Source organism: Carcharhinus amblyrhynchos, chromosome 3 (assembly GCF_965287045.1).
Source record: "Carcharhinus amblyrhynchos chromosome 3, sCarAmb.v2.hapA, whole genome shotgun sequence".
NCBI lineage: Eukaryota > Metazoa > Chordata > Chondrichthyes > Carcharhiniformes > Carcharhinidae > Carcharhinus > Carcharhinus amblyrhynchos.
Window position 1 is genome coordinate 5,775,999 of NC_137326.1, and position 23,077 is coordinate 5,799,075.

General features: G+C 46.2%; 1 protein-coding gene across 2 annotated transcripts in view; it reads left to right on the forward strand.

Moving 5' to 3' along the window:
• LOC145363348 (plexin-A1-like) overlaps window positions 1-23,077 on the forward strand; it is a 506,974-nt gene that overhangs the window by 243,972 nt on the left and 239,925 nt on the right. For both annotated transcript variants that reach the window (XM_080218652.1, XM_080218653.1), the window contains exons 6-8: window positions 764-887; window positions 5,138-5,291; window positions 14,595-14,694. In XM_080218652.1, the coding sequence (XP_080074778.1) occupies window positions 764-887; window positions 5,138-5,291; window positions 14,595-14,694 (378 nt within the window). The remainder of the gene's footprint in view (window positions 1-763; window positions 888-5,137; window positions 5,292-14,594; window positions 14,695-23,077) is intronic.

A 23,077-nucleotide genomic window follows, 5' to 3' on the forward strand; every position in this document is an offset into this window, starting at 1 on the left:
GGCAGGATTTGTTAGCAATAGAAGTGCCAACAAACTGACAAATTATGCAATCTGAAGTGTGAACGATGTGGAACGCAATGTTGTTTCTGCTGGTGACGTGACGTTTCATTCTGCTCCAACCCGTTCCAGATGAACTTTCACCTCCGCTTCTGATAAAGCCCCATTTGGGTGCATCTCCATCCAAAGTTAAAGTCTATTTATTAGTCACTAGTAAGGCTTACGTTAACACTGCAATGAAGTTTACTGTGAAAATCCCCTAGTCGCCACACTCCGACGCCGGTACACTGAGGGAAAATTTAGCACGGCCAGTGCGCCTAACCGGCACGCCTTTCGGACTGTGGGAGGAAACGGGAGCACCCGGAGGAAACCCGCACAGACATGGGGAGAATGTGCAGACCCTGCACAGACCCAAGCTGGGAATCGAACCTGAGTCCCTCTCATTGTGAGGCAGCCGTGCTAGGCGTTGTGCTGCCCATTTAGCCCCACAAGTCTGTACCCGAACAGGCGCCGGAGTGTGGCGACCAGGGGATTTTCACAGTAACTTCATTGCAGTGTTAATGTAAGCCTACTTGTGACACCAACAAACAAATTTGAATTTATTCAACGTCGTTGTTTGCCAGTAGGATTTGGTGACAGATGCTGACCTTGACAGTGAGGCTGACGTCTCAAGGAGCAGTTAAAATTGGTAGAAATCTTGCTGGTCATTTGGGAGGGTTTGGCATTGTGCACGGCTGTCATTTGATGATTTTTAATGTTGCTTTAGATGCTCCCGCAAGGATATGTGCGACCGGGCCAATGAATATCAACGTTTCGCTTCCAGCCTGCGACAGTGCGTCCAGCTCAGTGTACAGCCGAGAAACATCTCCGTCACCATGTCCCAAGTTTTGGTGAGTTCAGCTGGATTTCTTTAATCTGCATGTGTTTGTGTACGAAACCAAAGCATCCCGAATGTAACCAATCCAGCTCACCGCAGCACCGATTTGAATCCAATGTGAATTTGGGAGCTGGGTCCAGCTAGACTCTTGGAAGTAAAGACCCCGGTGACCCCTCAATGCTTGGGATTAGGAGAGATGGGGCGGGAAGGAGGGGGGAGAGTGGGAGGGAGGGGGGTAGAATGAGAGGGAGAGAAGGGGGTAGAGCGAGAGGGAGGGAAGGGGACAGAGTGAGAGGGAGGGCAGCGGGTAGAGTGAGAGGGAGAGAAGGGGGTAGAGCAAGAGGGAGGGAAGGGGGTAGAGCGAGAGGGAGGGAAGGAGGTAGAGTGAGAGGGACGGAAGGAGGTAGAGCGAGAGGGAGGGAAAGGGGAGAGCGAGAGGGGGGAATTGGGGGAGTGGAGGGAGGAAAAGGGGAGAACACGAGGGGGGAAAGAGAGTGGTTGGGGTGTGGAATGCACTGCCTGCTGTGATAGTGGAGACGGACACTTTAGGAACTTTCAAGCGGTTATTGGATAGGCACATGGAGCACACCAGAATGATAGGGAGTGGGATAGCTTGATCTTGGGTTTGGACATAGCTTGGCACAACATCAAGGGCCGAAGGGCCTGTACTGTGCTATGTTCTATGAAAAGGGGAGAGCAACAGAGAAAGAGAGGAGAGCGGGAGAGAGGGAGGAAAAGGGGAGAGAGAGTGAGAGGGAGGGAAGAGGGAGAGCATGAGGGAGAAATGGGGAGAGTGAGAGGTGTTAAAATGGTAACATGTTGTGAGGGTCAGTTGACCCAGTAGACAATGTAACCCATGGCAAAATGGTGAGGGCCAGCTGATCCAGTATAAATAGAAAGCAGTTTGGAATAGTGGGGTGTATGGCCAAGGTTGTGGCCTCAAGTGTTGGAGTAATGAGGCTTCTTTATTAAACCCTTCTCTTTGATTTTTCTTTCCGAAGTGGAGATGCCGGCTTTGGACTGGGATGGGCACAGTAAGAAGTTACTGTTACTCTCTGAAGTTAGTTCTTTTGTTGCTTGCAAATGAAGTATCCTTAATGGGAGGGCTGGAATGGCAGGGGGGTAGGAGGGACAGAGGGGTGCAGAAGAAGCATTCAAGAGAAAATAGCAGGAGTGGGAGAGAAGGGAAGAGTTGGTGGGAGAGGGAGAGAGGAGAGTGAGAAGGGGAGAGCAGCAGAGAGAGAAGAGGGAGAGAAAGGGGAATGGGGAGGGAAGAAGTCACTTGTTTATCTTGTTCAGGGAGAGAGGGTGGTGAAGGTAATTTAATATTTGATGCGGCTCAATGTGATCCTATTGGAGTCCCTGCTGAATGTTGTGTGTCACACCCCAGACCAGCCCAGTCTCCATGGAGATTGAATGTACTGATCTTTTGGAAAGAGCGCGCTACCAATAAACTTGGGATCAAATCGAATCCTAACCGTTTGAATAAAATAATTGTGATGGGCTGGTTAAGTCATTGATTCGACACGAGCGATGGGGATTGCTGTGAATCATGACCAATCATCCTATCACAGGATTGTTGCAGCGCAGAAGGAGGCCATTCGGCCCATTTTGTTTGTGCCAGCTCTCTGCAAGAGCAAACCAGCTCATGTCAATCCCTTGACTTTTCCCTTTAGCTCTGTAAATGCTTCCTGTTCAGATACATTTGTTAGAGCCCTGGACCGGAATCCCAAATTACATTCGGAAGCCGGACTAGACTCCAACAATTTTCCTATTTTGGCATAAATGTGAGGATTGGATGCATCATAGAATCCCTACAGTGCAGAAGGAGGCCATTCAGCCCATCGAGTCAATACCACCTCAGCAGTATCATCGTAACCCTACATATTTACTCCACCAATCCCTCTAATGTACGTACCCCAGGACACTAAGGAGCAATTCAGCATGGCTAGTCAACCTAACCTGCACACCTTTGGAATATGGGAGGAAACCCATGCAGACATGGGGAGAATGTACAAACTCCAGGCGTAAATCTGTTGACAAAATAGGATCTTTCATAGTAAAACAAATGTTATTTAATGATAATTTTATGATAACGCTAACAAATGAAGCAGCTTAACTATTATTACCCGTTTGAACAATATTTAAACATAAAAAAAAAGCATGACCAATTGTGGCCTCCCCACCATTCCTGGGCCAGACCCCCACCCCCCTCAACTTCTGGACCATCCCGATCTCCAACACCCTCCCCACCCTGCAGTGCCAATCCCCTCTTATTCTACTTTCCCAGCATCTCAGTTGTATTCCCACCAAACATACCGTCTGTAGAACAAAACTGAACTTTAAACATAAGTTTTAAAGGTAGCTTATGTTATCTTTAAACATAAAACATATGTTTTATGTTTAAAACATATTTCAAACATAAAATTATGTTAATTATAACATAATTATAAACATAAAACATATATCTGCAGCAATAATGCACTTTCATCGCACTTGTCAGATAGGGGATTTTCACAGTAACTTCACTGCAGTGTTAATGTAACCCTACTTGTGACACTAATAAATAAACTTTAAAACTTCTCTTTCCAATCTGTCCTCATCATACCCTCATGTATTCCAGATCATCTCCCTGCATTTTCCCTGATTCATTCTGCCTAAACCCCTCATGATTTGGAATACTTCTTATCAAATCTCTTAATCTGCTTTTCTAACCTGTCTTCATGACTGAAGCTCCTTATCCCTGGAACCATTCCTGTTCATCTTTCCTACATCCTCTCTAATATCTTCAAATCCTTCCTAAAGTGCAGTGCCCAGAACTGGATGCAATACTCTCGATGAGGGTGACTCACTGTATTCTCTTTGCTTTTGCAATCTGTGTCCCTGCTGATAAAATAATGTGGAGATGCCGGCATTGGACTGGGGTAAACACAGTAAGAAGTCTCACAACACCAGGTTAGAGTCCAACAGGTTTATCTGGTAGCAAAAGCCACTAGCTTTCAGTGCACTGCTCCTTCATCGGGTGAGTGGGAGTTCTGTTCACAAACAGGGCATGTAAAGACACAAACTCAATTTACAAAATAATTGTTGGAATGCAAGTCTTTATAGGTAATCAAATCTTAAAGGTACAGACAATGTGTATTGTCTCCAGCCAGGACAGTTAGTGAGATGTTGCAAGCCCAGGCAAGTCACGGGGGTTACAGATAGTGTGACATGAACTCAAGATCCCGGTTGAGGCCGTCCTCATGTGTGCAGAACTTGGTTATCAGTCTCTGCTCAGCGACTCCGTGTTGTCGTGTGTCGTGCAGGCTGCTTTGGAGAACAGGAAGTGAACACTGACCTGGTGATTGTCGAGCAGTGTTCATTTATCCGTTGTCATAGCGTCTGCATGGTCTCCCCAGTATACTATGCCTCAGGATATCCTTTCCTGCAGCATATTAGGTAGACAACGTTGGCCGACTTGCAAGTGTATGTACCGTGTACCTGGTCGATTACTGACCTCTGCGGAACTCCACTAGAAACTTTCCTCCAATTTGAAAAGGAGCCCTTAACCACTCCCCTTTGGTTCCTGTCACTCGTACCCCTGTTGCTACACCATCCTTTTTATTCTGTGAGCTCAGACTTTTCTCAGATGTGTTGCCCCTCCCTAATTGCCCCTTGAGAAGGTGGTGGTGAGCCGCCTTCTTGAACCACAGCAGCCCCTGTGGTGTAGGTGTACCCACAGTGCTGTTAGAAAGAGAGTTTGAGGATTTTGACTCAGTGACGTTGAAGGAACGGCTGGTGAGTGGCTCAGAGGGTGTTGGTATCAACAGGCACCTTCTGCCCTTGTCCTTCTAGCTGGTAGCGGCTACTGGTTTAGAAGCTGTTGCCAAAGGAGCCTTGGTGAGTTGCTGCAGCCTATCTTGTGGTTGGTACACACGGCTGCCACAGTGCGCCGGTGGTGGAGAGAACGAGTGTGAATAGTGGTAGATGGGATGCCAATCAAACGGGCTGTTTTATCCTGGATGGCACGGAGCTTCTTGAGTGTTGTTGATGCAGTGCTGGCCCAGGGTTGGAAATTGTGTGAGATAACAGTGCCTGTGGAAGTCTCGCCTGAAATAGACTGAATACCTGCAAGCAAAGAGTTGAAAGGGCAGCATTCAGGGAAGCAATCACTTTGAAATCTTCTGATTTCTCTTTATGTGAATCCTGATGTAGCAGGGCTGCTGTACTCTGTTGGTTTATTAATGTCCTGGTCCTCTCTCTCTCTCTTTGTCTTTGTAGTTGGTTCTGCAAACTCGCAATGTCCCTGACCTATCGACGGGAGTGAACTGTTCCTTTGAGAATTTCACAGAGACCGAGGGTCGGATAATGGACGGGCGGATCTACTGTCGCTCTCCCTCGGCCAGAGAGATTGTCCCCATCACCAGAGGCCACGGTAAGTTTGCGATGTTTCCTGTGTGCTGGGTCTATGATGAGTCTGCAACGCTGTGGAGCCTCGTCTGGTCATCTTAACGTGTACTTGCTCATGCCACATTGACTTCACCCTTTACCCATTTCTCTCTCCCCCTCCCACAATAACTCAGTGGATGTAAAAATGAAGGACTTGAGTTTGTATTGTGACCTCAGGCTGTTCAAAGCCAATGAAACAATTTAGAAGTGTGATTGCAATGAAGTAAAGTTTATTTATTAGTCGCAAGTAGGCTTACATTAACACTGCAGTGAAGTTACTGTGAAAATCCCCTAGTCGCCACACTCAGGCGCCTGTTCGGGTACACTGAGGGAGAATTTACTTATTTACCCCAATCATTGAAGACAGCAGTTCCACCCGGGTTTTTCTATTGCTTTGAAGTTTCTAGAGTGCGAATTGAGCCTCCAACCCTCTATCCCAATGGCAAGAGGCCTAATGGTATTATCACTTGACTATTAATCCAGAAACTCAGCTAATATTCTGGGGACCTGTGTTCGAATCCTGCCACAGCAGATGGTGAAATTTGACTTCAATAAAAAAAATCTGGAATCAAGAATCTACTGATCACCATGAAATCTTTCTCGATTGTCGGAAAAACCCATCTGTTTCACTAATGCCCTTTAGGGAAGGAAATCTGCCAACCTTACCCCGTCTGGCCTACATGAGTCACAGCAATGTGGTTGACTCTCAACTGCCCTCTGAAGAAGGGCAATTAAGGATGGGCAATAAATGCTGGCCAACCAGCGACACCCATGTCCCACGAACGAATGGAAAATAAAACTGCTATCTGCTGAGACACTGGACATTACTCATAAATGCTGGCCTTGCCAGTGACTCCCGCGTTGAGTTGTTTTTCTGCGTAACCTTTGTTGTATTGCTTTACATTGAGTAAGCCACACTTGGTGACCATGGGACATTTATTGGGGACATAAGCGCATACAATATTTGGGTCTTGTTTTGGAAGTCTTGACTCATGGGCTCAACAAGATACCAAAGTGGGATATCCTTGGAATTGTTGGGAGTTACACATTCTACTTGGATCTGCATGTAAAGAGCTTAATTTTATAACTCGGTTAAGGCAGTTTACAATTTACCAGTTTTTTAAGGAGCCCTGGGAGTTACATAAACGAATGTTACAGTCGGGAAAGGGCCGGGGGTAGGATATTTACACGGGAATAAAAACTTTTCAGAAAATTGTTACAAGCTTAGCTACAGATGTGCTCCAGATGTTGCCTTGGCATGTTCTTCCCATTCTGTTCATCTGCTCCGGGAGAGGGGGTTGGGAGGGCGAGAGTTGGAAACAACAAATTATTCCTGCAGCTGTCTTCAATGATCGGGAAAAATAAGTAAATGAATATTGTGTGTGGCTTCTCTTGCCAATGAGTCTGATGGCTCCAATACAATAAAGTATGATGGTCGTTATCACCAGCACCAAGGCCTGGGGAAGGTAGGAGGAAAGCAGAAAGGCAAGTCACTCACTCAACATTCCAGGGCAGTTTTATGTGACAACCTCTCAACGCCTGTGAGATGACACTCCTTGAGCTTTAGGCTGCACAGCGTAACTCCACAAGCCCAAGATGCAACGGAGATGATTACTTATTAGTGTCACAAGTCAGCTTACATTAACACTGCAATGAAGCTGCTGTGAAAATCCCTGAGTTGCCACACTCCGGCGTCTGTTCGGTTACACCGAGGGAGAATTTAGCATGGCCAATGCACACCCCAACCAGCATGCCTTTCGGACTGTGGGAGGAAACCAGAGCACCCGGAGGAAACGGGGAGAATGTGCAAACTCCACACAGACAGTGGCCCAAGCCGGGAATCGAATCCGGGTCCCTGGCGCTGTGAGACAGTGGTGCTAATCACTGTGCCACTGTGCTGCCCGCTAATTCACCTTGTAGACCACATTTGTGCAAATCACTGTGATTGTTCTAACTCACATAACTTGCACGATATAGCTACTCCGGTAACTTACAACTAAAGTAACTCTGCTGTATTTGGGAGATTTTGCTGTAGCTTCAGTCGTGAGTGCCATTTGCTGCTGCTTGTTTCATTTCATCGTTCATGTCACGTGGATGTCTCTGGCGAGGCCAGCGTTTATTACCCATCCCCAATACGACCATGTGAAACGGGAGCAGAAGTAGGCCATTCGGCCCCTTGAACCATTCGACAAGATCACGGCTGATCTGTTTGTGTTTCGAGTTCTTTGATTCCTTTGATTCTCTTGCCTGACAAGAATCTACCTACCTCCACCCTAAAGACATTCAGCGACCCTGCCTCCACCACCTTCTGAGGCAGAGACCTGAGCTCCCCCACCTCACCCGCCACAGAATCAGAGCGGGCGAGAGTCCAGTGACGGAAATCTTCGCTGATCTCGGGCAGGAATTTCTGGTCCCCGCCCAGAGTGTTCCAAAATGGCACAATCCTCTGAGAAACAACGTCCTCATCCTAATAGGACAATCCCTAATTATAAAACCGTGCCCCCTGCTTCTAGACTCATTCACAAGAAGAAATATTCTTTCCACGTCCACCTTGTCAAGACCGTTCAGGATCTTATGAACTTCAATCAAGTCATCCCTCACCCTTCTAAACTCCGGTGGAAACAAGCCCAGCCTGTTCAATCCCTCCTCATAAGACAACCCGCTCATTCCAGGCATCCATCCATAATCCTCCTCTGAACTGCCTCCGATGCATTTACACCTTTCCTTAAATAAAGAGACCAAAGCTGCACAGAGTACTTGAGATGTGGTCTCACCAATGCCCTGTATAACTGAAGCATAACATCCTTACTTTTATGTTCGATTTCTCTCATCATAAAGGTGATCATTCCATTAGTCTTCGTGATTACATGCAATATCAGCATCTTAATTTTTTTGACCCATGCACTAGAACACCCAGATCCCTCTGTACCTCAGTATTCTGCAGTCAGTCTCCATTTAAATAACACTCTGCTTTTTAGTTCTTCCTGCCAAAGTGAACAGCTTAACATTTTCCCATACTATTGGCCAGATTCTTGCCCACTCATTCAACCTATCGATACCTGTCTGCAAACCCTTTGGCTGGAATGTTACCACCGGTTCACACCAGTGGGATTTTCCCATCCCACCGCACTGAACGGAGATTTGGCTGGACGCTGCAGTGGGAGTGTGGCATGGATGGCCAGTAGGATTGCACCCCTCATGTTTTCTTCATGACATACTTTCCCACCTATCTTTGTATCATCTGCAAATTTGATTTGATTTATTATTGTCACATGCAGTAACATACAGTGAAAAGTATTGTTTCTTATGCCTGCCACAGACAAAGCATACCATTCATAGAGAAGGAAACAAGAGGGTGCAGAATGTAATGTTACAATCATAGCTAGGGTGTAGAGAAAGATCAAGATAGGTCCATTCAAAAGCCTGACGACAGCAAGGAGCTGTTCTTGAGTCGGTTGGTACGTGACCTCAGACTTTTGTATCTTTTTTCTGACAGAAGAAGGTGGAAGAGAGAATGGCTGGGTGCGTGGGGTCCTTAGTTATGCTGGCTGCTTTGCGGGAAGCATAGACAGAGTCAATGGATGAGAGGCTGGTTTGGGTGATGGATTGGGCTACAAATTTTGTTACCATGCCTTCGCTCCCCTCATCTAATTCACCGATGTAAATTGTAAAACATTGAGGGCCTCTGTGGGACTCCAAAATCACATGCTGCCAATCGGACAGAGACCCATTTATACGTACTCTCTCGTTTATCCGTTAGTTCACCAATCTTCTACCCATGCTAAATGTTACCCTTGACACCATCAGCTTTCATTTTCTGCAATACCCCTTGATGTGACAACTTATCACATGCCTTCTGGAAATCCAATTACAGTACGTCTGCAGACTCCTCTTCATCCACAGCACATTCCTTCAAAGAACTCTAATGAATCGGTTAAACATGATTTCCCTTTCACAAAACCATGCTGACTCTTCTCGAGTATCTTGAGTTTCTCTCAGTGCTCAGTTCAGTTCGATAGTACGGTGGTAAGCACTGCTGCCTCACAGCGGCCGGGACCCAGGTCTGATTTCTCGCCTCGCGTGTCTGTCTGTGTAGAGTTTGCATGTTCTCCCTGTGTCCGTGTGGATTTCCTCCGACGCTCCAGTTTCCTCCCACAGAGGAATTCAAATTCATTTATGGGATGTGGGCATTGCTGGCTCGGCCAACATTTATTGCCCATCTTGAGAAGTGGTGAGCTGCTTTCTTGAACCACTGTGTCCCTCCCTACAATGCTGTTAGGGAGGTAGCTCCAGGATTTTCACCCAATTATCCACTATTGACTGTACATTGTCACTGTCCAGAGAATCAACATTCTCTTCCCTCTTTCCATGTTTGAATATCTGTAGAAACTCTTTTGATATTTTTGTACAATTCTAGCTAGCTTCCTCTCATACTCTGATTTCTTTCTCCTGATTAACCTTTTAATTATTCTTTACTGTTCTGACCAGTCGGTGACAGGCCAATTACCTGATCTATCACTCATCTATGTGGAGTTTGCACATTCTCCCCATGTCTGCGTGGGTTTCCTCCGCGTGCCCTGGTTTCCTCCCACAGTTCAAAGATGTGCGGGTTAGGTGGATTGGCCATGCTAAATTACTTCTTAGTGTTAAGGGTATTAGCAGGGTAAATACATGGGGATACAGGATAGGGCCTGAATGGGATTGTTGGTGCAGGCTAGATGGGCTGAATGGCCTCCTTATACTCTGTAGGGATTCCATGGTTCCATGATTATCTTTACGCAGTTATATATTTTTCCTGAAGTTTGATGCTTAACTTTCTTAGTCAACCACGGATGACACAGTAAGAAGTCTCATAGCACCAGGTTAAAATCCAACAGATTTATTTGGTAGCATGAGCTTTCGAAGCACTGCTGCTCTACTCATCTGATGAAGGGGCAGCGCTCCAAAAGCTCGTGCTACCAAATAAACCTGTTGGACTTTAATCTGATGTTGTGAGACTTCTCACTGTGCCCACCCCAGTCCAACGCCGACATCTTCACATCATGGCAACCACGGATGGTGGGTGCTCCCTTTCGAATTTTTCTTTATAGTCGGAATGTACTTATTCTGAAACACCCTCTTAAATATCTGCCACTGCTCCTCTGGTGATGTATCCCCTAGCCGAGTATCCCAGTTCACCTCATCCAGTTCAGTTTTCACGCCTGTATCTCCACGTCATCTATTTGCCCTTATTTAAATTTAAATTACTCGCCTTCGACCCACTTTTCTCACTTTGAAACTGGATGTAAAATTCAGTCACATTGCGATCGCTGTTACCTGGGGATGACCTTACTGTGAGGTGATTAATTAATCCTGACACATTACACGAGATGGAGTCTAATGTAACCTGCACCTCAGTTGGTTGTAAGATGTGCTGCTGTAAAAACTATCTCGAAAGCATTCTTTGAACCCCTCATCCAGGCTATTAATTCCAATCTGACTACTCCAGTTTATATGTAGGTTAAAGTCACCCATGGTTATTGCCATCCCTTTACTATAAGTGCCCACTATACCTTGATGTATAATGTGTTTTACACTGTTGCTGTTGTTTGTAAATCACTCTCAATGGCAAGTTCTTTCTCTTACTGTTCCTAATCTTCACCGAAACTGATTCCAAATCCCAATCTCCTAAAGTGAGATCAATTCTAACTATTGCAACAATACAATCCTTGAATAACAGTGCTAACCCTCCACCTTTACCTAGATTCCTACTCTTGAAGGTTGTATACCTCTCAATATACGGGACCCAATCCTTATCATTCTGCAGCAATGTCTTCCTGATGGCTATCAGGTGATATTTATTTACTTTCATGTACACTAACAATTTGTTTACTTTGTCATGAATATTGTGCATATTCAGACAAAGAGCCTTTAGTTTTGTCCTCGTGTTATTTGTGTAACATCTAGTCTTGACTATTGATGAATTCTTTGTTCTTTTTCTGTCTGTCCCTTCCTGCCATTCTCATTTTCCATATTATTTGTTTCTCTCTTACCTGGCCTCTAATCTACACCTTTCCACATTTTGATTTGATTTATTATTGTCACATGTATTAACATATATTGAAAAGTATTGTTTCTTGCGCACTATACAGACAAAGCATACTGTTCATAGAGAAGGAAAGGAGAGGGTGCAGAATGTAGTGTTACAGTCATAGCTAGGGTGTAGAGAAAGGTCAACTTAATGTGAGGTAGCTCTCTTCAAAAGTCTGACAGCAGCAGGGAAGAAGCTGTTCTTGAGTAGTGACCTCAGACTTTTGTATTTTTTTCCCGACAGAAGAAAGTGGAAGAGAGAATGTCCGGGATGCGTGGGGTCCTTAATTGTGCTGGCTGCTCTGCCGAGGCAACGGGAAGTGTAGGATTAGTCCCCATTATTTAGATTTAAACCATCTCTACTTCTTTAGTTATGCAGTTCCCAAGAATACTGGTCCCAGCGTGGTTTTGGTGTAGACCGTCCCAACGATACAGCCCCCTATTTTCCCCAATACTGGTGCCACTGCCTCACAAGCCGGAACCTTCTTCACTCACCCCATTCTTTGAGCCACATTTGAGCCAATTTGATTGCAGTTCAGGGAATAATCCAGAGATTATAATCTTTGAGGTTCTGATTTGTAATTTAGTGCCTAACTCCTCAAACTTTCCAAGCTCTTTGCTTCTACATGACCCTTCATGGATCACAACAGCTGGATCCTTTCCCCTCCCACTGCAAATTCCTCTCAGCTCAGAGCAGATGTAATGAACCCTGGACTCTCACTCTTTGCTGTAGAGAACAGTGCCAATCCCCTTCACTAAAGTTCATTTGTTAGTGTTGTAAGCAGTTTACATTAACACTGCAATGAAGTTATTCTGACAATCACTTAGTTGCCACAGCCTGGCACCTGTTCAGGTGCACTAAGGGAGAATTTAGCATGGCAAATGCTAAACCAGCACTCTTTCGGACTGAGGGAGGAAACTGGAGCACCCGGAGGAAACCCAGGCAGACACGGGGAGAACATGCAAACTCTGCATAGACAGTGATCCAAGCCGGGAATTGAACCCACATCCCTGGAGCTGTGACGCAGCAGTGCTGACCACTGTGCCACCATCCTATGTCCCCTACCTAATACTACAACATTCTCAAGTGCTCTCCCCATGGTACAGTGGTCAGTCAGTTCATCCACCCTGCAGCCTCCGCTCTGAGACAAACAAGCTGAGAAAACCTCAGCTCAATTGGACATTTCGGGGGCTGATGCCCATGTACTCCTGCCCTCTGGAGCCCCTTACTTGCCTCGCTCTCAGTCTCTGACAGAACTCTTCTGTCTCTGGTCACTGACCAAATCAGAAGATCCTACCCTCAGTGGTGTGGCTGCCTCCTGGTTCAAAGCATCCAGGTAACTTTCCCCCTCCCTGCTGTGTCGCAGTGTCTGCAGCTCAGCCTCCTGCTCGATGACTCTGAGCCGAAGCTCCTCCAGCTACAAGCACTTACTGTAGACATGTTTGCCCTGGATCACACTGACGTCCCGGACACCCAACATGCTGCAGCCTTGGTACATCACCTGTGCTGTCTTCCTTGATGTGTTTTAAATAATGACTACATTCACTTATTTATGTTACTTTTTTGTGTATTTTGTTGAATTTACCACCTATTTTAAACCTGAGGGAAAGAATAGAACTGACCCACTTAGCCAGATACTCCCCGAACAGCTAACTCCTTTTCCTGGAATAGAGTAAAAAGCAATTCTGACAGTGTGAGAAAGATGGAAAATGGAAATGAACACCCTTTCTCCGAACTCCCCACACACCAAACTCCAAACCTGTCCTCTGCAATTGCCCTTGAGAAAGTGATGGTGGGTGTACCTACACCTGTGAGGTATAGGTACACTCATGGCGCTATTAGGGAGGGGGTTCCTGGATTTTGATCCTGTGACAGTTCATAAGCTCATAAGATAAAGGAGCAGAATAGGCCATTCAGCCCATCGAGTCTGCTCTGCCATTCGATCATAGCTGATATGCTCCTCATCCCCATTGTCCTGCCTTCTCCCCATAATCCTTCAACCCATTACCAGTTAAAAATCTGTCTAACTCCTCCTTAAATTTACTCACTGTCCCAGCACCCACCGCACTTTGGGGTAGCGAATTCCACAGATTCACAACCCTTTGGGAGTTTCTCCTCAACTCTGGAGAAGTTGAGGAGAAAGTGAAGGAGCGGCGATATATTTCCAAGGAGAATGGTGAGTGGCTTGGAGGGGAACTTGCAGGTGATGGTGTTCCCATGTATCTATGGCCCTTGTCCTTCTAGATGGTTGAGGTGATGGGTTTGGAAGGTGCTGTTGAAGGAACTTTGGTGAGTTCCTGCAGTGCATCTTATAGATGGTACACACGGTTGCCACGGTGCGTTGATGGCAGAGGTAGTGGATGCTGAGGGCATCACTGGAGATTCTGTTAAAATGGACTCACTTTGCTGACCAAATCGACTCTTTACTTGCTGAGTAAATACATTGCATTGTGCTCTAGGCTGTTAAAATGGATTTTGCTCAGTGTTAGCCAGTTTGCTGTAAAATAGATTCTGTTTGAAGTAAGTTCCACCCTGGACCTGATCGAGCGGTAACGCCAATGGTATCTATACTTTTGTAGGATTTATAGGGCAGCTTTGTTGAGAGAATTGAGAAAACACCATTGGAGTGCTGAGGGAGTGCTACATTGTTGGAGGGGCAGTCCTTCAAATGGGACATTAAATTGAGGCTGTATCCGGGGAGCGGGAGAGAGTTTCATTTGGAGAGTTAAAGTACCGACAGAGTGGGTTTGAGTGGAGGGTTAAGGTACTGCATTGACTGAATGGGTTTCCATTGATTACACATTGTGGTGGCACAGTGATTAGCATTGCTGCCTGAGAAAGGCCTGTGTTCGATTCCCAACTTGGGTCACTGTCAATGTGGAGTCTGCACACATTCTCCTCGTGTCTGTGTGGGTTTCCTCCGGGCGCTCCGGTTTCCTCCCACAGTCCAAAGATGTGCCTGTTAGGTGGATTGGCCATGCTGAATTGTCACTTAATGTCAGGAGGAACTAGCCAGGGTAAATACGTGGGGGTTATGGAGATGGGGCCTGGTTGTGACTGTGGTCGGTGCAGACTCAATGGGCCGAACAGTCTCCTTCTGCACCGTAGGGATTCTCTGATTAATCAGCTTTTTTTTTCTGTGTTTGACTTTGTTTTATGTATTTGAACCATCCTGGAAAGTGCATGTTTAATCTCCTGTCTGCTGTCTGCTTTGTTCAGGGGACAAGCGGGTGGTCAAACTGTACTTGAAGTCGAAGGAAACGGGCAAGAGGTTTGCCAGCACCGACTTTGTGTTTTACAACTGCAGCGTTCACCAGTCGTGAGTATTAACTTTGTTCAGCTGAAAAGCTTCCTCCCCTTTTGGTGCTTCTCCTCCTGGGATGAAGCTGTGACAGTCCTGGCAGCGTCTGGTCCCTCACCCTCGTGCCGTTCCTCGTGTGCAAGCCTGGACCGTGAGTGTGGAAGTGTTATATACACAGGCACGGTAGCACAGCGGTTAGCACTGCTGCCTCATTGCGCCAGGGAACCGGGTTCAATTCCCGGCGTGGGTCACTGTCTGTGTGGAGTCTGCACGTTCTTCCTGTGTCTGCGTGGGTTTCCTCCGGGCGCTCCGGTTTCCTCTCACAGTCCAAAGATGTGCAGGGTAGGTGGATTGGCCATGCTAAATTAACTCTAGTGTCAGAGGGATGAACAGGGTAAACATGTGGGGTTACGGGAATAGGGCCTGGACGGAATTGTGGTTGGCGCAGACTCAATGGGCCGAATGTCCTCCGTCTGCACTGTGGGGATTCTATGAAAATTGTTCCTTAGTGTCCAAAGATGTGTAGGTTAGGAGGTTTAGCGGGATAAATACATGGGGTTACAGGGATAAGGCTTGGGTAAGATGCTCTGTTGGAGAGTTGGTACAGATTGAATGGGCTGAGTGGCCTTGTTCTGCACTTCTATCCTTCTATGTTGGGACACATGTTGGGAAACTGAGCTGGATATCTTTGCTGTAGTTATTCTGAAACTGATATCTTAATATACGCTAATGCTTTTGAAGCAGCTATTAATGTATTCTAATGCAGAGGGAGTGCTGCATTGTCAGAGATGCCACCTTCTAGATAAAGGCGTTACCCTAGCCCAAAGGCTCTGCCTACACAGGTTCCAAGGTATTATTTTGGAGAATCACAGAGGAATCTTCCCAGTATCCTGACCAATGGTTATCCGTCAAACACCTTGCTAATGTCAATTACCTGGTTAATTATCTCATTGAGTAATAGAACCTACAGAGCAGAGGGTGGCCATTCGCCCCATCAAGTCTGCACCAATAACAATCCCATCGGGCCCTATCCCTGTAACCCCACATATTTACCTTACTAATCCCCCTGCTATCCCCCGAACACCAAGGAGCAATTTAGCCTGACCAATCAACCTAACCCACACATCTTTGGACTGTGGGAGGAAACCGGAGCACCCGGAGGAAACCCACACAGACACAGGGAGAACGTGCAAACTCCTGCGGACAGTGACCTGAGCTGGGAATCGAACCCTAACGCTTGGAGGCAGCAGTGCTAACCACTGTGCCACCGTGCTGTATTGCTATTCCTGGGAGCTTTCTGTGCGTGAATCGGCCATCCAGTTCCTCTGTTGCAAATGTGATCACCCTTCAAAAGCAGTTGGTTTGCTCATAGGCACTTTGGAGACGTGCTGAGGATGGGAAAGGCGTGATGTAAATGCAAATTCTTTCTTTTATCCCTTGCATCAGACTTTGACTTTAGGAGCAGATCCTTTGAGGCTGGCTCCACGATTTGATAAGACCCCCTGGGGAATTACTGACCTTCCGCTGGAAGATAAGATGAGGGGTTCACTGCAGCACAGATTCACCAGAATGTTACCAGAGTTCGAACTGTGAGATAATGAGGAGGTTTTGCAGTAATTGGGTTTGTATAGCCTGGACTCAGGAGGAAATCTGAGCAGGTTGGGCCTGTGTTCACTGGGGGCATTTGGACGAGCGAGAGGCGTAAGATTATGAGGGGGGCCGGACAGGGTGGCTGCTGAGAGGGTGTTCCCACTTGTGGTGGAGTCGAGAACTGGAGACACAAATAAAAGATAAGGGGCCTCCCATTAAGATGGCCTTGAGGAGGAATTTCTTTCTCTCAGAGGATCGGTAGTGTTCTGTTCCACAGAGGGTGGTGGAGGCTGGCTCATTGAATATATTTAAGGCTGAGTTAGACAGGGAAGACAAGAAAGATGGGGGTTATTGGGAGTTGTAGCACAGTGGGATTGAAGCCAGGACCCGATCAGCCGTGATGCTGGTGAATTGTAGAGCAGGTTCGATGGACCGAATGGCCTACTCCTGCCCTTTCTTTAAATTCATTCATTGGACGTGGAGATCGCTGGCTGTCTGGCATTTGTTGCCCATCCCTAGCTGCCCTTGACAACTGACTGGCTTGCTAGGCCATTCCAGTTGAGAGTCAACCATATTGCTGTGGCTTTGGAGTCACATGTAGGCCAGACCGGGTAAGGATGGCAGATTTCCTTCCATAAAGGGACATTAGCGAACCAGAGGTGTTTTTCTGACAATTGACACTGGTTTCATGGTCATCAGTAGATTTGTAATGCTAGATTTTTTTTTATTGAATTCAAATTCCATTATCTGTTGTGGCGGGATTCGAACCTGGGTCCCCAGAGCATTAGCTGAGTTTCTGGATTAATACTTTAGTAATAATACCGCCGGGCTGTCGCCTATTAGAATCATAGAAAAAGAATCATAGAAACCCCACAGTGCAGAAAGAGGCCATTTGGCCCATTGGGTCTGCACCGACCACAATCTCACCCAGTCCCTACCCCCTTATCCCTACATATTTACCCACTAATCCCTCTAACCTACTCATCTCACGACTCTAAGGGACAATGTGTGGCATGGCCAATCAACCTAACCCGCACATCTTTGGACTATTCCTCATGATCTTGTGAATCGAATGGGTTAAACAGCGATTTCATTCAGGTTTTTAGGATTTTGGGCAAGGAAATAAATAAGATAGACAGAGGGGGACGCCATTTCTGCTGATGGGGGCGTGGGGAGGCAGTGGGGGCAGGGACAGTACCTAATGAGGGGGACATAACCTTAAAATCAGGGCCAGGCAGTTCAGGAGAGAAGCTGGGGATGTCCCCTTCTCACAAAGGGTGGCAGACGAGTGCAGCCCATTCTCACTAAAAGCAGCAAACGATCTTATTTCTGGGATAGATTTCTTTTACACCAGGAGATATGAAGCCAAGACATGTGGACGGAGTTAAGTTACTGACCAGCCAGGATCTCATTGAAGGGCAGAGCATGCTCTAGGGGTTGACCCCTTATGTTCCCTTGTTCTCACGGCGATCTGGGATGGAGTTAAATGTTTTCCGTAAAATGAAGGGATTAGAGAGTTGCACAGATGTGTCCAGCACAGAGGGCTCCATCTGAAACACGTGCCTGTATTATTAACTGATGTCCCGTAGCCATCCCCATAGGCAGTCAGGAGCTACGGGTTGTGAATTTAACATGCTAAATGGGAGCTGTGTTTAACCTACGCGAACACTCCCAGTGGCCAAATCGGGACATGCTGAGATCAGCGCGATACCAATTGTTGTGGGGAGCTTTCTGTTGATAAGGCAGCTGCTTCTCCAGATCTACCTCCTGCCCTGGAGACGGGCCAAGATACCAGGGTCAGGAAAAACCAGCAGGAAGCGCTGGAGCCGTGGAGTATTTTCAACACTTGACGCAGCAAATCTCTGCTGCACTGTTAACAGGAGAAGCAGGAGGATGAGCTGCTTTCGAACCCACGATTTGGGGACTAAATGTCAAATGCTGAGGGGCCCCTCCGTGGTGACGCATTGTTGGCTGTACAATGGGGACCCACATCAGCAGAAACCTGCACAAAATGACCCCTTTGTCGGGGATCCTAACACCTCACTTTGGCGCAAAACTCACAAGTCGTAGATCAACGCAAGGTGGCTGCAGGGGTTGTAAAAGAAGTGTTTTTTTTGTGGAATGGGATTTCTGGTGCCCATTCTTTAAAAAATTTCCTTTGTGGGACATTGGTGTGGCTAACTGGCCAGCTTTCATTGCCCATCCATAGTTGCCCTTGGATTGATACGACTGATTGGCTTGTCAGGCTTTTCCAGAGAGTGTTAAAGCTTTAAGAAATCCAAAATCCACCCAATCTTTGGCTCTCTAAGGGCCTGTTCACCTCAACCTGCCTGAAGTGAAAAAAAAAGGTTTGTGTCTGTTGATGCAAAGCGTGTTCTACGCCTCAGAGAATGAGGCAGAGAAAGGCAAGAAAGTAGCTTGGTATGGACAAAGTGCGTGCAAAGGCGGAGGTGGAGACACAGAGGTAAGAAGGGAATGAGAAAGATACAGCGAGAAAGATGGAGCAGTAAGAAGTAAGCTGGACAGAGGAAGTGATAGTGACAGACAGAGACAGAGAGTATTTTTTTAATTCATTCATTGGACACGGGCGTCGCTAACTGGCCAGCACTTATTGCCCAACTCTGGCTGAACTTGGATTGATACAACTGTGTGGCTTGCTAGGCCTTTCCAGAAGGCACTCGAGAGTCAACCACATTGCTGTGTCTCTGGTGTCACATGTAGGCCAGACCGGGTAAGGCTGGCAGATTTCCTTTCCTAAAGGACATGAGTGAACCAGGTGGGTTTTTCTGACAATGGTTTCATGGTCATCAGTAGATTCTTAATTTTTACTGAATTCAAATTTTACCATCAGCTGTGGTGGGATTTGAACCCAGGTCCCCAGAACATTAGCTGAGTTTCTGGATATAAATCTAGCGATAATACCACAAGGTCAACCCTTCTGCTTGTGCTTAAGAAATTGCCTTATCTGTGGGACCGGACAGCTCAGTTCTGTGGGATAGGGCACTTTCTCCACTGCTATGCATGCTGGGTAAAGAACCCTCCATTCTCCTGGGAATATTCACCGTATATTTGTATCCTACATTGCGACAGTGGCTGCGAGTACTTCACGGACTATCAAGCACTGTGGGCTGACCCTGAGAAGCTATTTAAATGCAAGTCTGTTTCTTTCGTTGAGTGATCCTTTTGAAAATGAGGGCATCTGCAGTGGAAAATGAGGGCAGCTGAATTGAACCCGGGTCCCTGGCGCTGTGAGGCAGCAATGCTAACCGCTGTGCCACCACGTCGCTGATGTCTAGGATGTTTCGGTTTCATTGTTCACATTTAGATGGGGAAAGTGCCTATGTAAACTGTCACGCTACTGTCACCTACTCTGCCCACTGGAGGCACTGCAATCTTCATTCATGAAGGCAAAATTTCCCTGGCCCGCCCACCCCATGGGAATTGTAGCGGGCAGGACACAGACCATGCAAAGGTCTAATGATGTCGGCATGAATTTCCTGCCTTGGGGTGGGCGTGGCCAGTAAATCTCGTCCAGGGTCATTACCGTATCAATTGTTTACACTGACAGTTTTTATCCCATGTGGAATTTTTTTATAAAAAATACAAACTGAGGACAAAATGCATGACTTTAAAAAATAGGTAAGGAATTATTTCTCGCTACAGACCACTTATTTCCCTCAATTCTTTGACCTCGCTTCACCTGAAGGTCTTCACGCCCCAGTAAGAGTGTCTCGGGAGATTGGCCGGGTTGTTAAAATATGAGTGCATGCAATAAAGGAAGGGGAACAGTTAAATACTGTCAGCAGTTGAGCTTGTTCTTTACGATGTATCGAAGGAATCAGTAGATTTTTATTTGACTGCAGTCAGAGGATAGCAGTGGGCTGCTGACTGTGCACATTCACCTGATATCTTAGTGCAGTACACTCTGTCTGCAAGATGTGCTCAGATGAACCTTGCAAAAATACCCCACTGTTCCCAAACTACATGAATTAAAGGTCAAAATGTCAGTTTCTTCAGCTGCGGTGGGCAGAGAGGCTGAGGTTTTGTTGATTGTAACTCTGTAGGCAGTGGGATGATCCAGGGTAATGCACAGTCCATACACAGAATGTAGCTGTGTACAAACATCAACCTGCTCCTTGCTACCTGTCAGTGAATCACATTGGTCCTAGAGTGTGGGTTTTTTATGGTGATATAACTTTTCTTTGTGTTTTCACCCTCTTCCTCTCTGGCCCTCTCTCTCGCTGACTCTCTTTCTGTCTCTGCCTCACTTTGTCTCTCTCTGTCTGGCTGACTCCCTCTGTCATTATTTATCACTTTCTCCAATGCCTTGTAAAGTTGCAACAATATTTCCTCACCTTTATATTCTATTCCTTTAGCTATTAATGCCAACATTCCATTTGCTTTTTTTATTATCTGCTGTAGCTGCTTGCTAGTTTTCTGTGACTCATGAACAAGGACACCCAGATCCCTCTGCACCAGAGCATCCTGAAGTCTCTCCCCATCTAGATAATGAGTCACCTTCCCATTTTTGCGACCAAAAGGCATGACCTTACACTTATCCATGTTAAACTCCATCTGCCACATTTTGGCCCAACCTCCGAATCTGTCTATATCCGTTTGTAAGTTTCTTATTTCCTCATTGCAACTTACTGTCCCACTTGTTTTTGTGTCATCTACAAATTCGGCTATAGAACCTTCTATCCCTGTATCAAAATCATTAATATAGATTTTAAACAGCTTTTTTAAAAATTTATTTATTTATTAGGCACAAGTAGGCTTACATTCATACTGCAATGAAGTTACTATGTAAATCCCCTAGTCGCCACACTCTGGTGCCTGTTCGGGTACACTGAGGGAGAATTTAGCATGGCCAATCCACCTAACCAGCATGTGTTTGGACTGTGGGAGGAAACTGGAGTGCCTGGAGGAAACCCACACAGACACGGGGAGAATGTGCAGTCTCTGCACAGACAGGGACCCAAGCCGGGCATTGAACCCGGATCCCTGACGCTGTGAGGCAGCAATGCTAACCACTGTGCCACCGTGCCGTCCTGGGCTGGGGCAAGCTAGGGGGCCAAGGGACGAACCTTGTGACACCCCAACTAGTTACTTCATGCAACGTATGTTTCGGTATTCAAGAGGAACAGAGCCAGCGAATGTAAAGAGTACTGCAGCAAGGTTGACAACTTACACAGGAAAAGCCATACAAAAAATAGGCGCAACAACAGTCCCTGTAAGCTATGGACAACAGTCTGCCCAGCTCTCAGTAATTATCATGGCAGGCAAAGGAGAGAGGCTTCTGGGCTGTGATCAGTTTAAAGAAATCAAGTTAAGTTGGACTGAAATTTTCCGAGTACAGGAAGGAGGATTGCTCAGATTAATGAAGAAATATGAGAGTGTCTTCTGTGACGAATTAGAAAAGATAAAAGGCCTGCAGGTGAATATACAGAGGTAACCGCTCAATTCTTTAGGGCAAGACCAGTACCGTATGCCTTGCGAGAAAAGGTGGATACTGAATTAAAGAGATTGGAAGAACGGGACCTTATTCAGCTAGTCCAATTCATGGAATGGGCAACACCCATAGTCCCTGTGTTAAAGCCAGACAGGACCATCTGCATTTGTGGGAACTGCAAGATAACAGTTAATGAAGCAGTCAAGTTGGATAAATATCTAATCCTGAAGAGTGAAGACCTGTTTACAAAGCTGGCCAGAGCTCTATCTTATAAAAAACTGGATATGAGTCACACATATCAGCAACTTCAATGAGACAGTGCTTTCTGAGGTTAGGTCATGAGAAACACACACAAAGGTTTGTTCCAGTTCAGTTTACGCGCCTGCCCTTTGGTATGTTGTCGGCATGTGCCCTTTTCCAGAGGACAATGGAGAGTCTGCTACAAGGACTGCCATGAGTTATGGTGTACCTAGATGATGTTCCCATAACTGAATTGAGAGAAATCGAGCATCTAGCTGTGAAAGAGGTTCCTAGAGGCTGGAGTTCACCTCAAGAAGGAGGAAATGGACTTTTCAAACCATCGAGGTAGCCTACTTGGGGTAGCGTGTAAATGCACAAGGATTACACCCCATGGAACACAAGATCAGGGCAATAAAAGAGGCACCGGCCCCAAAACGTATCTGAACACAAGTCATTCTTCAGAATGCAAATAATATGTTGGCATTCGCAGCAATAGTTGAGTATAGGAATAGAGATTGTATAGGATGTTGGTGACACTACACCTGGAGTACTGTGTCCAGTTCTGGTATCCTTATCTGAGGAGAGATGTCCTTGCTATGGAGGGAGTACAGCGAAGGTTTACCAGGTTGATTCCTGGGATGGCAGGTCTGTCATATGAGGACAAACTAAATTGGTTAGGTTTATAATCACTGGAGTTCAGAAGAGTGAGAAGGCATCTTATAGAAACTTATAAAATTCTAACAGGGTTAGACAGGGTAGATTCAGAAAGAATGTTCCTGATGGTGGGGGAGTAGAGAACTAGGGGTCATAGTTTGAGGATAAGGGGTAAACCTTTTAGAACTGAGGTGAGGAAAAATTTCTTCACCCAGAGGGTGGTGAATGTGTGGAATTCACGTATAGTTGAGGCCAAAATGTCTAATTTCAGAAATAAATTTAGATATAGCTCTTGGGGCTAAAGGGATCAAGGGATATGGGGGGAAGGGGGTGGGGCGATCAGGATATTGAATTCGATGATCAGCCATGATCAAAATAAATGACTGAGCAGGCTCAAAGGGCCAAATGGCCTTCTGATGCTTCTAGTTTCTATGATTCTGTGCCTGTGCCTGAAGAGGTGCCTGT